The sequence below is a fragment of the Ylistrum balloti genome, unplaced genomic scaffold (assembly GCF_031769215.1).
Source record: "Ylistrum balloti isolate Yb309-2 unplaced genomic scaffold, AGI_CSIRO_Ybal_v1 Utg369874, whole genome shotgun sequence".
Lineage (NCBI taxonomy): Eukaryota > Metazoa > Mollusca > Bivalvia > Pectinida > Pectinidae > Ylistrum > Ylistrum balloti.
In genome coordinates, this window is record NW_026782015.1 from 531,642 (window position 1) to 552,585 (window position 20,944).

Consider the following 20,944-nt stretch of genomic DNA (forward strand, 5'->3'; position numbering starts at 1 on the left):
ATATGCTGTACCTAGTAGTAGGTTAACAAGGTAATATGCTGTACCCAGTAGAAGGTTAACCAGGTAATATGCTGTACCTAGTAGTAGGTTAACAAGGTAATATGCTGTACCCAGTAGCAGATTTTCCAAATGTTCTTATACAACTTAAATGACATGTGTTAATGTCAATTTGTAACATACAGGTCTGCCAATTTACTAAAATTTATTTCTGCTTAAATGCCTGACTATAAGGTAACAATTACCTTGTATTTTTGGCTTGATGTTCAAATAAACAATATTTGATGCCACTGTGAAAACTACAACCATCCTTTTCAAAAACTTACAAATTTTCTTTTAAAAAATAATATCACAGATTAATGCTTTTTCCATCTCTTCTAACAAATCAGAAAACACACTTAAATACAGGGTATGTTGTTGAGAGCAATAACTTCACAAATGAATCTCTTCACTTATAAACAATGAGAGAGTACTCATGAAAACCAACTCGTAAATTCCTTACTTTTTCCATCCAGTCATTTTTTCCCATAACAATAAATGTCTAAAACAGATACCTCACAAATCCAGATCTTTGCTGCTCCTTGACTGATCTAAGACATGCCTATCAAACAGGTACTGGAAGGCAATGTGGAAGTTCATCAGGGCACAGTCATGTTCACTTCCAGTCATGAATGGAGGCATCATATCAAGAATCATGTTTAAATGTGCGAATAGTTTTGTGAAAATTTCTGTATCCAGCTGTGTCAACATGACAATGATCACAGTAAGCATGTCATCAGCGCATGGCTGGTACACGGCACCATGGGGGGAAGCATTCATCTTAAACTTTGATACTTCCTTAGCAACAGACTTGAATGCTTTTGTTATATTCTTCATCTTTAAGTTGATTGGAGCAACTTTGATCACTTCCTCAATGTTAACGCTGAACCCTCTAATGGTCTCTTCTGAAGAAAGACAATGTATTCCATCACCAGGGGGCAGCACTTGGCCATTCCTCTTGGATGGATTTTCCAGCAGCTCAGATTGTGTACTTGCCATTGTGAATACTTCAGGGCTTTCTGAAATCTTAGAAACTTTCTTGTATGTTGGCTGGTGTCTAAAACCTGATACATCAGTAACTGGCTTGAACAAAGATTCCTCAGAAGATGGTGCAGCCACTGGCATGACTAATGCCTCCTCATATGGTGGCGGACTGGTTCTATCTGCCTCATTGCTTTTATGTCCTTTTGGTAGTGTGAATATGTCACTGCTGATGTCTTCATCCTCAGGCTCACTGAATGGAAAATCTATATCCTCCATACCCTCCAACTCATTATTGGCAGCCTGATAAAGCTTTTCTATGGACATGGCTTCAAGTTTGTTAGACAGCTTCTTAATTTTTTCTTGTCTTTTTTTTCCTCTAGTTTTATTGTTCCTCAGCTCTACTGAGTCCACATCACCAAACGGTTCTTTTGGTGTGGTGTTTTCCCAGTCGTTGGGTTCAGACACAATAGTTAGCCAAGGATCATCAATGCCAAGTTCATGCAAAGAAACCCCTTTAAGTTTCTCTGCCAGATTTGTTGACTTTCTCCTATATCTCTTCTCATACAACATATTAAGTTTGACATTAATTTTCTCATACAAATGAGATTCATAGCAAAGCCAAACACTTTTAAGTATGTCTTTATTGTTTTTTCTTGAAATCTGTGTGACTTTCGAATTCTCTCTCAGATCTTCCTGTCCAAGAGCATGAATTATATGCTTACACATTTCTTCCAAGTGCTTTTTTATCTCTGACTTAACAGAGTCCATGAGTGAATGAAGAGGCAGTGTATTTGGGTGGTAAACTTCCTTTGACACAGAAATCGCTTTATCACTATGAATGTTCACCACCAGTGTTGACTTGCAATCCTCTGAACATGGCATACTGTCTTTGTTTGTATTTGTATCTTCGAAGCTACAAATGTTTACAAATCCTTCACATTCTGGATCCTGGACATTTTCTGACAACTGGACAAACAAATTAGCTTCGTCCATAGATCCATCAATTTTCTGTGAAAGGATATCACAGAAATGATGATGATGATGCTGTGCCTCTCCACTGTTGATAATAGAAGACACTCTTTCTCCAAGGGTTGCCCATTTCTTTGGTTTAGTACTTAAGATGCCAACATCAGTTGAATTACTGGCTCCATCGTAAAGTGACTGCCAGCCCATGGAGTGCCCTACTGTATCCAATTCTCCTAGTGCTAAACAGATCGCTTCTCTGACAGAAGCTATTTTAACCTTTCGTAAAATTAGCTTGTGCATGTTTTCCTTTTCACTTTTAAGCCTGACAGTAATCTCCAAGTAAATTTCATGAAATACTTTTACACTGACTTTCCTAGACTTTCTTTTTCTAGATGGTGGTATTGGTTGACGTACAACTACATTTTTGATATTTTCTCGCATCATTTGCATTTCTGTGAGAAGTTTGTGTACACTGTCCCTCTCTTTGCGTGCTTGATCCAGCTGCTCTTTCTTGTGGTTGCCATGCATGTCCCTCAACTCATTGACCTTACCTTGACATGTTTGCATTTGCTCAGCTTCTTTTTGAATGTCTTTTTCTAAGTGAATGAGAAATGCTTTTAAGAAATCAACACTGCACTCCCTGATATAACTTTCTCTTTCAAATTTTGGATCTTTAAGAAAACTGTCTCTTTGTTTACGCAAGGAACTCTCAGTGAGTGAAATAGCTTTGTCTTTTTGAAGGATTTCTGTTTCAACATTTTTTAGGCAAACTTCAATACATCGGAGAGATGTCCTCAGAGATGGTGCATCATCAAGGTTCAAGTTAATCAATGGTAGAATATAGCAGTGCACCAGACGAAGGATTTCCTTGTAAAATCTAGATGGCAAATGGTCTTCAAGGTCTGGTTCAACACTGACGCACACGGAAGCCCCTGCAGGTAGGATTTGTGGATTTTCAAAAAAAAATTTCGCCGAATGAAATAGGTCATCTACCTCCGAATCAAATTCCATGCACCTACTCTCTACAGTCTCTTTCAGACCAAGTACCTCTAGTTGTTTGTTTGGCGACATTGACGCTCGTTCGTCTAACGACAATGGACATTGACTGTCGTTTGATTTAATCCATTGTAGAACTTTGAAATCGCAATCAACCAACACGGAGTCGACGACCAAAGTTTTAAACCAAATCCCTGGCTCTATAAATTTTAAGTCCCCTCCAACTTTACCGACCATCGGTAAATAGCCATCCTGGAGATTCACATCCGGGACAACTAAAGTCTTGCCATCAAACTTTAAATATATGTACATTTTGAACAAATTTGAATTGTTTTCTCACATTATAGCGCCTGAGTCACACAACTTGACCTCGGGGAAGTAAGTAAATACGTCGTTGATTAAAATAGAAAGTAGGAAACACGTGCCGCTTAAACTGTTATAAATATAATCATTTTTTTACCGAAATTCGGATAAAGATCAGAACAAAGTTAAATACTTATTAACGATTATGTGGAAGTATTGAAAAAATGTCATTGATAGAGACAAATGCTCATATAATCTTGTGTAACTCTTTCTGAATATGTTTTAACGTGTACCTAAGCGGCGCACTAAAGCTTCCTAGCATAGGACACAATGTACAATCGACTAACACATCTGTTGTAAGGTTTGGTTAGCGTTATGTTATAGCTTCGAATATATTCACGATATCATCAAATTACCAACACATATAATCGTGATGTGAGTTTCAATTGACATGATATGTTTACAAAGTAAGACCAATCTGTTCTGTCTCCGTTAAAGTAAAATATGCAGACTGAAGTGCATAAATGATCAGACATATATAAACACATAGATGAAGACAGTTCCTTTATGGATTTTTTGTTGAATTTTTGTGAAAAGTCAACCTTACTAGATATATCCACCAAGAGAAAACAGCCACCCTATTAATGGTAACTTTATCACGTTTACGTTAACGCGTTTGTTGTACACAAATGTTATTTTTACATATTACTTTTGATTTTTTTACAGGTGAATTCAATTTCATTTGAAGAGACATCACTAAACTATGGTATCCGAGTGACAGGAAGAAATAGTATGCCATCACACCTCCACTTGTCAGTGAATGTATCCAACTTTTCACATCCATAATACACAGTGACTTATCATAGGAAACTCCCAGACGTTTCTAGTTGAAAATCCATCAAATGTAGATGAGGTGTGCATATCAACATTTGTACCTGGAAATTTGCTGAGATTGTGTCCCAACCAATTCAGGAGATTATAGTGTATAAAATAAATATAAATATGGCTGACAACAGAGAAGATGATGAACTTAGTATACCAAGAGCTGCTCTTAATAAGATGATCAAAGAACTGATACCAAACATACGTGTAGCAAATGATGCAAGGGAGTTAATCCTCAACTGTTGCACAGAATTTATCCACCTTGTATCCTCAGAGGCAAATGACATTTGTAATAAACAACAGAAGAAGACAATATCTCCAGAACATGTATTAGCAGGTAATGAAAGTTCAGTTACACCATTGGATGTAACAGACATGTCCCCAGAAGATATATTACATGTATGATGTATGAGTTATGCTGTGAGTCTGTGGTATATGTAATTTGAGAGACATATCAGTTATTCCTGGCATCAAAGATGGTATGAGTTTTCGTGACATATAGATAAGTGACATATAAGTTATATTATGAGTCTGTTATGGTTTTACAGCTCTGGATAGCCTTGGCTTCAGTGGGTACAAAGAAGATGCTGTAGCTGTTCTAGAGGAGGCTAAAGCTGTTGCTGCAAAGAAACGTAAAGGGAGTTCTCGTTTGGAAAATCTTGGAATCCCTGAGGAAGAACTGTTACGTCAGCAACAAGAGTTGTTCGCTAGGGTAAGTTGGAATAAACTGATATTGTATTTCTGCAAGGAATTTTGGCCCATCTTTCCAAGCTCGCTTAAGAAAGAAAAAAAATAGAGAAAATTTTGTATTGAACATCAAAGTAGTGTTATATGATATGAATTGAAAACAATTTTGAAAATGTTTTTTTTGTGTTTCCATATTAGGCACGACAAGAGCAAGCTCAACTAGAACAACAGCAATGGCTACAGATGCAGCAAGCTTTACAACAACAACAGCAACAACAGCAACAGCAACAACAGAATGATGGTGATGATGATTACTCATAGTTATAATAACGTCTGCAGACCACAACACAATTGCAAAGACAGCTACACATACAGTCAGGAACAAATATACATACAGGCCAGCAGAAACAACTGGGATAACTACACATACAGGCTGTCAATCACAAGGGTGCATATACAGGCTGTCATGGACAATTACATAAACAGATTGTCAGGGACAACTGGACATACAGGCTGTCAGGGCCAAGTAAACGTACAGACTGCCACAACTGCACATAATGGCTGTCAGGGAAAATTATACAAAGAGACTGTCAGTCAAAACTGCATATACAGATTGTCAGGGACAACTACACATACAGGCTATCAGGGACAACTGATGTCAGATAAAATAAAACAAACACAATGACATCAACAAATACAATGTACATAACAGCAGATATGTATCCTGAAGATGACAGCTATGTAGATTCAAAAACTTTAAGCGGGTTCACTGTTCTGTGATCCAGGAGAAAAGATAATAGCCAAGAAGACAGTACTGTTGGTAATTCTACCACATGCTGGAATGAATTGATTAAAGGCTTAAAAGACTGCTGTTAGTTTCCCACATGGTTTACTGGAAATCTGCAAGATTTACTAGAAGTCTGCAACGTTTACTGTTACTCTGCAAGGCCTGATATTTATCCTTTTTAAAATTTAAGTAAGTCTTTAACCCTGTTATATCATAAAAGTTGTCTACAAGGACAACTGTAAGTAAACAGGACTTACTTCATGTCTTTTTAAATATTTATGGCATTCTTTGATGAAATGGGAATTATTTCTAGTTCTGATTTAAAACAAGGTGTGTTTCTTGGGTTTGACTGTATAAGAGAAGTTATACCACAGTACATGAGGATTCAGGCAGGTATGAAGTATACTTTAGTGGGGCATTTGAAACTCAAAATAATGTGAAATGTGTTCCAATGAAATTGAAAAACATATTTTCTATAAGGACATATCTATCTGCTTCTTGTTGGATACCATTGTATTGTAAGGTTGATTTTGTTTCTCAGATACGTGTGCATGGTCTGATTATTTTGTTGTATTAATTTGTATCCTTATATATTATGTCATTATTCATCATCAATAAATTTCACATTACTCATCACAGGCAACAGTTGTTGTGTTTGTGTAATATTGATCTCATAGCAGACAGCAATTGCGTCTGTGTATATGGAATAACTTCAGCAACAAACCTCACTTTGAAAGAAAAATACTACTTTTAGCTCACTTAAAACAAATCTGGTGTTAATCAGTTTTTTCCTGGAAATTGCCGATTGTCATGAACAACTGGGCATATTTTCCTATTTGGTCAGAGGTAGGACTGAAGGTACAGATAAATATTTTTTTGTAAATAGCAATTCTAGGTCCCTGAAGTCAAAAGGATGGGGTCCAGTAAGGGAATTTAACACATTCTTAAAAATACTTCTTCTGTACAAATGACAAGATTTTGTCCAAATTAAGTCTAGGAGAGGGAGACTCAATTTTGTTCAAATGTTGGGTTAGACACTTCCTATGGGCAGATAGCCAGACCCATGAGGGGAAATAGGAGCATGCTTTTAGTATTACAATCAATCCCATAGGATGAAGGTGTTTTGACCAAACTTAGAAGCTTCCTTGAGAAATTAGAATCAATTGGATGTTGGCTCAAAAGAGCCTGAAGGGTAGGCTTGATGCAGATGGGAAATATGATATATTGAATAAAATTTTTTTTTCTAGAGGAATGACAGGATATTGTCAGAATTTAGTCTGAACCACCCTTACATGGAGGCAGAGGGGCGGGCCCAAAAGGGAAATAGGGGAAAAAGTTCTTGAAATTTATTTGTAACATTTTTGAGAAATATGAATTAATTTTATATGAAGAGTGGATCTGACTCTTTAAACAACAGAGAAAAAGGCAAAAGTAGCGAAAAGCTTTCAAATCATTCTGATGGTTGGATGAAGGCATTTTGACCAAATTTGGTCAAAAGCATCCTTGGGGAAGGGAAATGGATTTTGTGAAGATGATAGGTCAGAGCCGCTATGGGACAGAAGGTTGAGGCCAACAGGGGAAATAATTGTAAGTCTTTAAATCTTTCACCTACAATATGGATAAAACCATTTTGGTCAAACTAAACCAAGTGAGTGAAACAGTTCCCATAAGCCTCTTTTATCATTGTGGATCTGACATGCCTAGAGGCAGAGAAATGGGCCCATATTGTTGAAAATACTTTTCCTTTCTTGGATTGAAGGTATTTAGACATTTGTTAGGAAACATCCTTTAGGGAAGTAACCATAATTTTGTGTAGTCATAATTGTTGGGTCTGAGCACCTCCCTTCTGTAGGACTGTAGGAGCAGGGCATTTGAGAAAATGGAAGGTTTATAAACCCTCCTTCTATAAAGATAAAAAGTATTTTCATCAAATGTGGTCTGCAGTATCATTGAGGGAACTTTTCCTATAAATTGCAAGTAATCATGAATAATCAAATTTGGTCTTAATTATACTTGCGGGAAGAATTTTCAAACCACTTCTTTCAATACCCAAAAGCCTCAGGGTGCTAATATTTGGACTTTAGCATGCAGGGATAAAGGGCTACCAAGTTTGTTTGTATGAATGACCTTGATCAAATTTCAAGGTCACAGGACGAAATCTTAAAACAACTTCTTCTAAGTAACCAAAATGCCCAGAGGGCCTGTCCCATGTAAGGGTGAAGGGGTACAAGGTTCTTTGGAATAATTGATATTTTCCTGCTTTCAAGGTCACAAGGCTTAAAATCTGTAAACAACTTGCTCTCAAAAACCAAATGGATCAGGGTTCTGATAGGGTTAGAGTTTGTAGCATACTGGGATGATGGACCATCTTGACATGATAAAATGTCACAAGGGTCAAATATATAACTTTTAATTTCTTCTTTTCAACACGCAATAAGTCATGTAATTTGTGTCAGCATAGATTTTGAAGTTAGCAGAAATTAAGTTATAGCAGACTGTCAATGTCTTCCATGTAAGCTTCAGAACTGGTGAGTGATTCAGGCCCTTTGGGCCTCTTGTTGTGTAAAGCGTACTTGGCGAAATGGAATTTGAAGTGCTCAGAAATTGACTTGATCAACAAAGTATTTGTTGAAGCTTCAAAAAAGATCGGGTCCGAAAGAATAAGACCTCTTTTTTAATAGTGGTGTCATGAGTCCCATAGGGCCATGATACTTTGTAAACTTTGTTAGGCGTCATTCCAGTAACCTGTATGCCGTGTATCATATGATTATAAGCATTCTTATTGATTAAAAGAAATTATTTGAGTGTTTCGGAAAAATTGACCCTGGTCGTTGACCGTGATATAATATGGGGTAATGCCACATTTCCCACATTTTGTGTTTGCTTCATCCAAGAAACCTATCAGTCGAAATATCATGATTCTAGACATTTTGTGTAACAAGATTTTATTTGTTTTTAACAAATTTTGACCACAGTGGTCTTTGACCTTGGAAACAGTCCAGGTAATTTCTTTTTGTAAACTTTGTTTGACTTCATCCCAAACACACGACTCTTGCCAGGTTGTCCATTTCTCTTCTATGTTATTAATACCACGGACTTATATACATATATGTGTATATAAGTCCGTGTTAATACTGAGAACCTAAACGCATGAAAATATTTATAATTAGACTCCAAAATGTTTCGGAGAACACAGACTGTGCACTTAGTCAACACACTATCATGTACCTGGTAAATGACACTGAATGAACGGTACTATAGACAAACACTGATTGCTTCGTTTAATTATTCATTATGTGATACCAACTGTTGCTAAAGTACACGTGCCGTACATGCAACCTTAATCATAAGAATTTGCTGTATCGAAAACACCGTTTAAAGCAAACGTATGATTGACGCGGATCGGGCACCTAGCAAACTAACAAAATGGCCGACGAAATACCTGTTATCCCGAAAGTAACAAGTTTGGTTGTTCACAGTGGGAATATTGTTAACTGGAACAGACTAAAACGGAAACCAAATCAGACATCGTCAGAGGAGGTAGGTTTACTGTTACATTCGTCTCAATGTCAAGGTGTCTTTACGTAGATATCACGATGTTTGTCTTGTGTGTTCAAAGTATCTAGTTTGTTTACATTACAATACAGCGAAATGTCTTTCTAATAACAAGGTATGTTATAATTCGGACATAATGAAATCCCATCGTATTGTACTGGAATTATCATTATTTTATGGGTTTAGCTGTTGTTTCGGTGACTTGGAACATGTTGTCTGGCGACTGATTGGCAGATAACCTATGTCGGTCTGGTTATTGACCGGGGTTCTGTAACTAGAACTACAGTATTATGAATAGACCAAATTTGTGCATGTATACATTTCGGATTTCAATACACTAAGCTTTTGACATAATTTACTTTTTTCTTTTCGTTTGATACTTGAGGTTACTATTACTATTTTTGGGATGGGCGTGGTACCGGTCTTGTTCCAGATCTTCACAGCAGGATGTTGAAATCATGACTGTGCACATTTTCATGTGTACATGACGCTTGTTTTTTAGGGATATTTCATTTAATGTTCATGAAATTTGTCACCAAACACCAGTCACTTTGGTTTGGCAATCGAGAAATATATATGAATGCTATCATATTATCTAGCATAATTGCTGTAGAAAAATCCAGAAGCACGAACATATATGGCGAATTATGGACTTTCCCTGTTGCTAAAAATAAATACATCTTTTTTCATGTTGTACAGAACTCGTCTTACTGCAGAATTATACACATTCAAACGTTTCATTCATGATGAAATATTTTCATTATAGTGTAATATATCACATTGTAATATGGAACAATCTTTGTAAAACATGGATATTTAGAACAACATTTATAATAAACTATTTGATGGAGTAGCTCCATCTACCTCTAGCTCCACTTTGTGGTGCAACTGAGTTTAACAAGAGTTGGGCTAATCCCTACCAGAAAGGTCTGCTAAATAATGCAATGGCATCTAGTGTCAGTTATCAACTGACCAAGGTAAAGAGAAGCTCACTTTAGAGAAGTGGTTCATTACCATTAAAATTTCCCAGGGTTACCCATCAACTTTAATTTTCTTGCTGTCACCCTTTCCCACCCAAGGAACAACGGGTAGAGACTATTTTTTTATTGTGTCTATGTGTCTTTCCACTAAAAGGCTATAGCTTCCATACTACTTGTCATTTGAACTGCATACTTAGGATTGGGGATAGATATGTTCACATTGGTGAGACTTACATTTTGTCACTGGAACTTCATGCTTTGGGTCATGCTGACCTTAATTTTGACCTTTGACCTTCATCATAGAAGAAGTTTGTGTATTGGCCCTGCCTTCTTCATAGCTGGTCACTTGAACTTCATACTTGTGTAATGGGTCTATCTTGGAGTAATGGGTACATCTTGGAGAGGCAATCTATCAGTGTAGGCAGTAATTTGAGAAATTGTAGTCATTCATTAGGAATGTCCTTTGAAGGAATGATATTAAGACTGTCTTGCTGATGTGTTCACTCTATTTATTCTGTTCAGGTATAAATATCAATGCTATATATACACATGAGAACTTTGTAAGTGTTTCATTGTTTTCTAGCTCTATATACATTATGTTATTTGATTTATATATATATATACATGTATATGCTGTGTACTGTAAATACCAGTCTGAAAGAGCATTTTATTTTTTAACAGCTTGTTGAATGCATGTCAAATTCTCTGGAGAGTTTCTTTGAAGGAGCAGACAAAAACAAACTTCAGGTAATAATCTAACACAAATGTAAAAAACAAATAAACAGGTAAGGAACAATAACAGAAGTAAGGAGCAAGTACACAGATAAAAAGTAAATCCACAAGTAAGTGGCAAATACACAGGTAAGGAGCAATTATACAGGTAAGGAACAATTATACAGGTAAGGAGCAATTATACAGGTAAGGAGCAATTATACAGGTAAGGAGCAAATACACAGGTAAGGAGCAATTACAGAGGTAAGGAGCAATTAAACAGGTAAGGAGCAATTACACAGGTAAGGAGCAATTAAACAGGTAAGGAGCAATTACAGAGGTAAGGAGCAATTACAGAGGTAAGGAGCAATTATACAGGTAAGGAGCAAATACACAGGTAAGAAACAATTACACAGGTAAGGAGCAAATACACAGGTAAGGAGCAATTACACAGGTAAGGAGCAAATACACAGGTAAGGAGCAATAATTACAGAGGTAAGGAGCAATTATACAGGTAAGGAGCAAATACACAGGTAAGGAGCAATTACAGAGGTAAGGAGCAATTAAACAGGTAAGGAGCAATTACACAGGTAAGGAGCAATTACAGAGGTAAGGAGCAATTATACAGATAAGGAGCAAATACACAGGTAAGGAGCAATTACACAGGTAAGGAGCAATTAAACAGGTAAGGAGCAATTACACAGGTAAGGAGCAATTACAGAGGTAAGGAGCAATTATACAGGTAAGGAGCAAATACACAGGTAAGGAGCAATTACACAGGTAAGGAGCAAATACACAGGTAAGGAGCAATAATTACAGAGGTAAGGAGCAATTATACAGGTAAGAAACAATTACACAGGTGAGGAGCAATTACACAGGTAAGGAGCAATTATACAGGTAAGGAGCAAATATACAGGTAAGGAGCAATTACACAGGTAAGGAGCAAATACACAGGTAAGGAGCAATAATTACAGAGGTAAGGAGCAATTATACAGGTAAGAAACAATTACACAGGTAAGGAGCAATTATACAGGTATGGAGCAATTACACAGGTAAGAAGCAATTATACAGGTAAGAAACAATTACACAGGTAAGGAGCAATTATACAGGTATGGAGCAATTACACAGGTAAGGAAAAAAACTAATAAGGAGGAAATACAATAATTGTTATGTATTGGAAACTATTTTTGTTATAAGGAATGTGCTATTTTCTTGTAATTATATAAGAAACTGAACAAACTAATTTGATGTAAAGACAGTGATATTTCTGTAATTACGAGCTGGCATGAAAACCTTTCGTAATGGAATTATATAAACAATCTTCAGAATACTATCGCTGAAAGTGAATAATTGAAATTAATTTTTGAAAAAAGATGATAGAAATGAAGAAAGATGTGTGGCAAAATATACTTAAGAGACCTGCTCAGACATGTTTATACTTTGTTGGATAATGTATAGTGTAATTCATCAAACTCTTAAAAGGTTTGGAAACAAAATCAACAAACCGAAGTGCTTTTACATATGGAAGAGACAGGGAATGTGTGAATGTTCCTTTGCACATGATGGCATACATATTTGTTAGGCTATATGATGTATAAGTAACCTCCTGTGTGTTGTTTAATAACTGATTACTGGACCCCAGGAAATTTCATTTAAATTAGACTTGAAAATGAAATCCTCATAAAAAATGGAACTTTTATGTTTACTTCATATACATTCAATCTTATCTGTGTTAATGACAAAGATTTGGTAAAACATGAAAGATGATTGCCTTCTTTCTTATAGTATGCTTCTGAGCTTGACTGTTCCCACTCAGAATTTAAGAAGACCCTGGCTATTAACAGTGAGCCGAGAGGTGATCTCAAAATAACAGGTAAATGCATTATATGAAGAGAGTCTAGTAATGCACACTTATTCCAATACTGTGCATTTGTAGGTGTCTTTATCAGTCCCCCTGTATTTCACATAGGTGTCTTTATCAGTCCCCCTGTACTGTGCACACGTACATGTCTTAATCAGTCTCCCTGTACTATGCATATATAGGTGTCTTTATCAGTCCCCATGCACTATGCATATGTTCTAGTAGGTGTTTTTATCAGTCCCCTGTTCTGTACACATGTACATGTCTTAATCAGTCCCCAGGTACTGTGCACATGAAGGTATCTTAATCATTCCCCAGGTACTGTGCACATGAAGGTGTCTTTATCAGTCCCCTGTACTGTACACATGTCTTAATCAGTCCCCAGGTACTGCGCACATGAAGGTGTCTTAATCAGTCCCCAGGTACTGTGCACATGAAGGTGTCTTTATCAGTCCTCAGCTACATTGTTTGTAATTAGTTTTACAGTACTGTACTCGGCACTGTAGTAAAGGTTGTGTATTCATTATTCCTTGACATTTCTACAAATGTACTCACTTATATTTCACATCTACCAGTGTTTAAATGTTTTAGTGTACTTACACTCAAATTTTCTCTATTTCAGTGAAAATATTCCTGTGCAGATTGACGTCTCAAGACGTCATTACACAGGCGGTAGACAAAGGTCAGTCTTTATATATATATATACAATATTGATCAAATGGATATAGACAACATTCACCACAATATCTATTATACAAATAACATTAAAATTGGCAAGTCAAAGATGCTTATCTCTAGTATCAAGATACTGTTTATCAGAACAAGCATGATTTGTACTTTGATAGTTTGATGGAATGGAAAAGAATTCTTGTCATACTTTGCTAGAGTTGGTAGAATTGAACTGGTTTTTGTTTTGCTTTGCTAGTGTTGTTGGAATTGAACATATTCACTGTTGTACTTTGTTAGTGGAATTGAACATATTCACTGTTGTACTTTGTTAGTGTTGGTGGAATTGAACATATTCACTGTTGTACTTTGTTAGTGGAATTGAACATATTCACTGTTGTACTTTGTTAGTGGAATTGAACATATTCACTGTTTTACTTTGTTAGTGTGGGTGGAATTGAACATATTCACTGTTGTACTTTGTTAGTGGAATTGAACATATTCACTGTTTTACTTTGTTAGTGTTGTTGGAATTGAACATATTCACTGTTGTACTTTGTTAGTGGAATTGAACATATTCACTGTTGTACTTTGTTAGTGTTGGTGGAATTGAACATATTCACTGTTGTACTTTGTTAGTGGAATTGAACATATTCACTGTTGTACTTTGTTAGTGTTGGTGGAATTGAACATATTCACTGTTGTACTTTGTTAGTGTTGGTGGAATTGAACATATTCACTGTTGTACTTTGTTAGTGGAATTGAACATATTCACTGTTTTACTTTGTTAGTGTTGTTGGAATTGAACATATTCACTGTTGTACTTTGTTAGTGGAATTGAACATATTCACTGTTTTACTTTGTTAGTGTTGTTGGAATTGAACATATTCACTGTTGTACTTTGTTAGTGGAATTGAACATATTCACTGTTGTACTTTGTTTGTTTAGAACATATTCACTGTTGTTAGTGGAATTGAACATATTCACTGTTGTACTTTGTTAGTGTTGGTGGAATTGAACATATTCACTGTTGTACTTTGTTAGTGTTGGTGGAATTGAACATATTCACTGTTGTACTTTGTTAGTGTTGGTGGAATTGAACATATTCACTGTTGTACTTTGTTAGTGTTGGTGGAATTGAACATATTCACTGTTGTACTTTGTTAGTGTTGGTGGAATTGAACATATTCACTGTTGTACTTTGTTAGTGTTGGTGGAATTGAACATATTCACTGTTGTACTTTGTTAGTGGAATTGTTCACTGTTGTACTTTGTTAGTGTTGGTGGAATTGAACATATTCACTGTACTTTTGTGGAATTACTTTGTTACTTTGTTAGTGTTGGTGGAATTGAACATATTCACTGTTGTACTTTGTTAGTGTTGGTGGAATTGAACATATTCACTGTTGTACTTTGTTAGTGTTGGTGGAATTGAACATATTCACTGTTGTACTTTGTTAGTGTGGGTGGAATTGAACATATTCACTGTTTTACTTTGTTAGTGTGGGTGGAATTGAACATATTCACTGTTTTACTTTGTTAGTGTGGGTGGAATTGAACTTATTTCTTGTATTTTGCTAGTGTTGATGTTATTGAAATAATATGTTTTTGTTTTGCAGTATTAACAGAGTTGGAAGCCTCCTCTTTGGATGTAGTTCTTTTAGCCTTCCCTGATCTGGATGAGGATGCCAATATACTAGATCTGATCTTGCCATACTGGCAGACTCTGGAGAAACTGAATAAGGAAGAGAAAGTCCATTCAATAGGCATATCGGACCTTGACAAGGCTGCTCTGGAGGAGCTGTATAACTGTGCAGAGGTAAACTTACATACTCACACAATAAACATAGATATCCTTCAGATTAAATGGATTTAAAAAGAAAAAATTCTGTAGTCATTTGTCTTATTGTGAATGCTATAGGTACAGTAAAGTTACTGAGTAGGAAACGTGGTAAATATTAACATTGCTCTGACATGAAGATAATAAAATTGAAAGGCTTAAAATGGGTTTGTAAGTTTTTCTTTGTGACTTAAATGTGAACGTGTGAAAAGATTGAAAAAGGTATATAATTTTTCTTAGTGACTAAATTGTAATCATATATTTCATTTTATAAGAAGTATTACATGTACAACTTAGTGTTATTTCTTACCAGATAAAACCAACCATCAACCAGGTGAATCTTGAATCGTGCTGTGTAATGCCAAAGGACCTGACTGATTATGCCAAAGAAAATGACATCCAGCTTCTGACACACAGTGACCCTCGAGGTACATACCTGGGGGGTATCTTCTAAATAATGTTTATAATCATGAGATGGTGGGCTATTCCAATCACTGGTGGTCTTTGGCCCATACTCATTGTCCTCTGTCCAATCATGAACAGATCTTGTTAGCACTACTACTTGAGAAGTACTGGATGGATCTTTTGCAAATTTTTTATGGTCATTGTTTTTTTTTTTTTTTTTCTTCAGCTGATCAGAAAAATAAAATGGCTGACATGTGGCCATCTTGGATTTTGGCAACGAAAGATTACTTTTCTTTTAGAGAAGTATCAGACAAATTTCTGAAAATTTATATGTAGGCTCCTGTTTTTCTCCATTTGTGCTCTTTTGATTTAAGGACAGATTAGGGAAAAGGTGGCTGACAGGTGCCCATCTTGGATTTTGACAATGAAAGATTGTTTTTTTCTTCAGAAGTAGTGAATGGATCTTTCTTGGAAATCATGTGAAGGTTCCCCTTGGTCCCTAGTTGTGTCCATCCAATTTTGGGATTTGGCAGTTAAAGACAATTATTATCATAGTTGTTTACTTTTGATTTTGAGACTGATCAGATGAACAAAATGTCAGTCAAGTGACTATTTTAAACTTGACAGTTAATAGGAATTTTCATGTACTTAGAGAGCAAGAAGAGGGAAATAATACAAAAGATGGAAAGGATCAAACTTTTAAAGAACAAATGAAGACCAAACAAAGATGGATGCCATGATCTCTCAAGATCTCTTGGTTTTATATTTTAATATGAATTATTGAATAAAAATGAAAAAAATATTTCGAAAAAAAACTTGTTCTATTAATGATCAGACTGTAATATAGCTTTTCATCCTATCAGTATTGCATCTTCTCTGTGTTTCAGACATCCTGACAAATGAGAAAATATCACAACTAATGTCAACCAGATGCACAGAAAAGGATGGTGAGGGATGGGACTCTGATTGGGCTGCAAGATTCTCTGTCATGTTTAAGTGTCGAGGCATCATTAAAACAAAAGGGTATATCATTCAAGCCTCACGAGACACAGCAAAAAGAAAGAGTACACAAGTGGTACTATAGACATCATACAAAAGTATCCAGTTATTGTCGCTGTCACTAAGTGTCAGCTGGGAGGGGGATTGGCGTTTCAAATCATTTTTAGTGTCCCACTCCAGTAATTACATGTAAATATTATGTAATACCTTTGTCATGTTACATTGTACACTGAAGGGATCAAGTGGTGTTGTGTAATATTATATCATATGTGATATGTTTGTATTGTTACACTAAAGTGACTCTTGATGATGTTGTCATGGCATGTTTCTTAAGAAGTTTTGTTTTGTATACAGGATTGATATTTTCAGCAACAATAAACATAATATCAAATTGAGATAATAGTAAGTTTCTAGTACACATAGAGCTTCACATTGAATGTGATTAATATTATACATTAACACTGACATAATATATATATCAATTAACGACAACAGGGTTGTTAATATTAAATCCGAATTCTGTTAATTAACTTTTGTTTTTACATGAAGAAGCTAACTTTCAGATTTTGTGTCATTGTTGTATCAAATGATTTTACATTGTCTACCTTTCTCTATGGCTAGATAACAGACCATGCTTTATAGTGGCTGTATTACTAAACAAAAATTTATTCATGGCACAGAGCCCTGTCTGGATGGAGGTCATTAATCCATTCTGGTCTATGTGGATAGTGACAATCCATCCACAGCACTATGGACTGCCAAAATGAAAACTGATCATCTGTCTGTGGCACAGTTGCCTGTCTAGATAGAGACTGATATCTCTCTACGGCACAGTGGCCTGCTTAAATAGAGACTGATGATCTCTCTATGGCACAGTGGCCTGCTTAAATAGAGACAGATCATTTGTCTACAGCACAGTGGCCTGTCTAGATGAAGACTGATCATCCCTCTACGGCACAGTGGCCTGTCTAGATAGAGACTGATTATTCCTCCACAGCACATTGGCCCGCCTAGATGGTGGAGGCTGACAGAAGATCCTTCTAGAGGACAATGGTCAGTTTAGGTGGAGGCTGACAGAAGATCCTTCTAGAGGACAATGGTCAGTTTAGGTGGAGGCTGACAGAAGATCCTTCTAGAGGACAATGGTCAGTTTAGGTGAAGGCTGACGGAAGATCCTTCTAAAGGACAATGATCAGTTTAGGAGGGCCGACAGTAGATCCTTCCACAGGACATGGTTTGTCTAGATGGAGGCTGACAGATGGTTCTTCCACGGAGAAGGAGGTCTACATGGAGGCTGACTGACAGTGTCCTGTGGATGGATCCTGTCATTTATATATTAATAAGTAATATTTTAAAGATTGCATATTAAGTATTTAACCATATTAAACAAAAGGCTTAAGAGCCAAATGATCTGAAGGTGTTTGCTTGTTTGTGAGAAAATCAACATACTGAATTTATACACACTGAGAACATGTCCAAGAAAAATCGATTAGAGAATGTGTTTCATTACTTTACAGAGCAATTCCTTATTTCTTCCTCGTTCATGTCATTCAAGGGCCATAAAAATAATGTTGGCTAATATAAGATGTAGTTGAGCTCATGCCATATCTTACTATCCTATGTCTGTTCTCAGTTTGTTATAGGATTCAAAATACAAAAAAATACCATAACTATTATCTGTTTTATCATTCTAAGTCAGAAATCTGAATTGGCCACTTCTCTCAATTTTTATTTACATTTCAAAGCAATTGTTAAAAATAGTTCAAACCATCATTAGTTTGAAATAAACACTAGAGCAATTCAGATCCAACAGACCTGAGACTGGTTCTTCATCAATAGAATTCTTGACCTGAGACTATGCACTCGTCAAGACCAGAGACTGGTAGCCTGGTTCCAGACCTAAGGCTAGTAGACTGAGTGATCATTACAGACCAGAGACGGGTAGCCTGGTTCCAGACCTAAGGCTAGTCGACTGAGTGATCATTACAGACCAGAGACTGGTAGCCTGGTTCCAGACCTAAGGCTAGTAGACTGAGTGATCATTACAGACCAGAGACTGGTAGCCTGGTTCCAGACCTAAGGCTAGTAGACTGCGTGATCATTACAGACCTGAGACTGGTAGACTAGCTATTATTTCAGACCTTGTTCTGCGCTAAGGCTGGTAGAGTGGTCCTTAGTTCCAGATCTGAGGCTGGAAGACGATCATCTTACATAAATGTACAACAAACAACACTCTTACTGTATACTTTATTGTACCCTATGTAAAAATTGCAGATAGACTTACCAGAAGTCAGATTAACAGTTTTCCACACAACAGGTATTTTTGTAATGCTCATATTTTTTGCATTAGTAAGATCCATAATTTTCTTATGTTGGTGATGACAAATATATTACTCTCTGACTTAATTGTAATATTCTTCACTGGATGTTTTAGTCTTCTCACATCAAAATGTGAAACAGAATTATTAACAAGACAAATTATAAAAATAGTTCAGAACAAAGATACTTTTTAGTAAAAATGGCATTCTAAACGATGCTACCAATATGATCCTGATACAGACATTTACCAATGACTTGTCCTGATCTATGTGCCTGCAGACAGGATATTTTTACACTTGCTGATTACCATCATTATTCAAATAAAAGTAGATTTCAAATTCTATATTATCTGTTACAAGTCATAATAACAAGTAAAGTTATTGTGATAAAGAACTCTTTTGAAGGAGGTAATTTTAGACATGTTGCTGGGGTAACTCTGTAAACAAGCAAATAAAGTAGATCAAACTACTCGTTGCTGCTGTTCCACGATCTCAAAATTATCTTCATATGCGTTTGATTTTGAATGGAAACATTCCATAAATGTGAATTTAAGTTAATGCTCCAATATTAACAATTGAATATTTGATAAAAAAATAAATCACAATTGTGATAATTCAAATTACAAACCCTGATGGAAAAGTGATGTCCGCGACTGACATTTTAAGATGTAATATAACGTCTTAACATTTAAAACACTAAACATTAAGAATGTATAGAGAAAAATTGTGATAAAAGTTTGCCTGAACTTTTGTTAGGTGATTGGGTTGTAAATGGCGTAGCCTCCCTAAAGACAGTGAAACAAGACTCGCCACAGGAAAGTCATAAAAATAGCTGGATGTTGTACAGATCATGGTTAAAGAAAATAAGGGCCAGTATGACAACTAATTAAGCTGATATGTAAAATACACCATTTCCTGGTTTTATGAATTATATGAAGTATGTAAGCTGAACACATAATACCAGAAAATATGAAATACTGTATACGTAATAAGCATTAACAATATTCTAGTTTTGCACAGCAATTATTTCCTTCTACCAGAGACAAAGCGTTTTAAACAGTCTTACGATGAGTGCTGATGTAGACATATAAATGTATGAAATAAGATAATTAGGGTCATAAATGAGAACAGAATGTATAAACAGTATACAAAATATTTCTTAACATCATGATTTAAGGTAATGTAAATTCCAGGTAACTAACTTGTAGTCTTTACAACTAAAATGTTACCCAGGAAACTTAATAATCATCCAGGTAAAAAAAACTAGCCCAGGTATTAGAGTCTTGAAATAATACCAACAAGATGCATGAGACTACATTATGACCTTTGACTCAGGTAAATGATACTCCGGGTAAATATACTGATATATAATAGCATCGATGGACATAAAGAATTAACATAATTAAAACTATTGCACTGTTATAAATGACAAGTATATGAATATCAATAATAATAATGATTTGTAATAATCCCCAAAAATTTACAATTATCATTATATGTCAATATTAAGATTTGAAGACACAAGTGTCAGTACATTTCTTAATTACAGGAGATTTTAATTTCATACCAAATTATTACACAAACTTCTGCCAACTGATTCTGTGTGTCCAAAACAATATGTACAAGACATATAAACACACAAAATCTCCCTCTGACATATGTTGCAAACAAAATCCATTTTGCAGAGGTTCAAATATTTATGCTATTTAATTTCACACTATAGACAGATTAGCACTAAAATCATCCATACACAGCATACATCATCAGACACTCGCCAATAAACCTCCATATCCATCAATCATAAAATGAGAGATATGGATTCTTGATCAATAAATATCGTCTTACATGGAAAAAGTCACATACATGAAGCACCTTGGTTATAGAAAGTGGAAGGCTAAGACTTGAACATCCTAAATCAGTAGGTTAACACTGATTAAGTGGTGGAAGACTGATCGAACATCCCAGTTA

At 35.7% G+C, this 20,944-nt stretch overlaps 3 protein-coding genes across 4 annotated transcripts; 2 read left to right on the plus strand and 1 right to left on the minus strand.

Moving 5' to 3' along the window:
- Positions 1-552: 552 nt before the first annotated feature.
- Positions 553-3,294, minus strand: LOC132546011 (uncharacterized). The gene is made up of 2 exons (XM_060209707.1): positions 1,127-3,294; positions 553-1,093 (listed from the first exon to the last, which is right to left on the minus strand). Exons 1-2 carry the CDS (start codon positions 3,292-3,294, stop codon positions 553-555), a joined length of 2,709 nt encoding a protein of 902 aa, XP_060065690.1.
- Positions 3,295-3,592: 298 nt separating this feature from the next.
- LOC132546047 (protein Dr1-like) lies at positions 3,593-6,276 on the plus strand. 2 transcript variants are annotated; one of them, XM_060209743.1, is made up of 4 exons: positions 3,593-3,641; positions 4,012-4,504; positions 4,716-4,879; positions 5,053-6,276. In XM_060209743.1, exons 2-4 carry the CDS (start codon positions 4,288-4,290, stop codon positions 5,173-5,175), a joined length of 504 nt encoding a protein of 167 aa, XP_060065726.1. In that variant the 5' UTR covers positions 3,593-3,641; positions 4,012-4,287; the 3' UTR covers positions 5,176-6,276. The 2 variants fall into 2 exon arrangements, with proteins under 2 accessions (XP_060065726.1, XP_060065725.1); XM_060209742.1 differs by lacking the exon at positions 3,593-3,641 and adding an exon at positions 3,654-3,720.
- A 2,791-nt stretch (positions 6,277-9,067) lies between these two features.
- On the plus strand, positions 9,068-18,070 carry LOC132546050 (glutamate--cysteine ligase regulatory subunit-like). The gene is made up of 7 exons (XM_060209747.1): positions 9,068-9,181; positions 10,858-10,923; positions 12,673-12,760; positions 13,371-13,430; positions 15,034-15,233; positions 15,568-15,682; positions 16,547-18,070. Exons 1-7 carry the CDS (start codon positions 9,068-9,070, stop codon positions 16,741-16,743), a joined length of 840 nt encoding a protein of 279 aa, XP_060065730.1. The 3' UTR covers positions 16,744-18,070.
- Positions 18,071-20,944: the final 2,874 nt, after the last annotated feature.

What these genes read in the sequence shown, in the direction of transcription:
- LOC132546011 (XM_060209707.1), bottom strand. Translation starts at nt 3,294, where the DNA reads ATGTACATATATTTAAAGTTTGATGGCAAGACTTTAGTTGTCCCGGAT. An exon ending in CCATCTTCTGAGGAATCTTT is followed by an intron (nt 1,094 to 1,126) that starts GTTCAAGCCAGT and finishes ATCAGGTTTTAG; the next exon opens with ACACCAGCCAACATACAAGA.
- LOC132546050 (XM_060209747.1), top strand. Translation starts at nt 9,068, where the DNA reads ATGGCCGACGAAATACCTGTTATCCCGAAAGTAACAAGTTTGGTTGTT. An exon ending in ATCAGACATCGTCAGAGGAG is followed by an intron (nt 9,182 to 10,857) that starts GTAGGTTTACTG and finishes ATTTTTTAACAG; the next exon opens with CTTGTTGAATGCATGTCAAA. An exon ending in CAGACAAAAACAAACTTCAG is followed by an intron (nt 10,924 to 12,672) that starts GTAATAATCTAA and finishes TCTTTCTTATAG; the next exon opens with TATGCTTCTGAGCTTGACTG.
- LOC132546047 (XM_060209743.1), top strand. Translation starts at nt 4,288, where the DNA reads ATGGCTGACAACAGAGAAGATGATGAACTTAGTATACCAAGAGCTGCT. An exon ending in TCCAGAACATGTATTAGCAG is followed by an intron (nt 4,505 to 4,715) that starts GTAATGAAAGTT and finishes ATGGTTTTACAG; the next exon opens with CTCTGGATAGCCTTGGCTTC. An exon ending in AACAAGAGTTGTTCGCTAGG is followed by an intron (nt 4,880 to 5,052) that starts GTAAGTTGGAAT and finishes TTTCCATATTAG; the next exon opens with GCACGACAAGAGCAAGCTCA.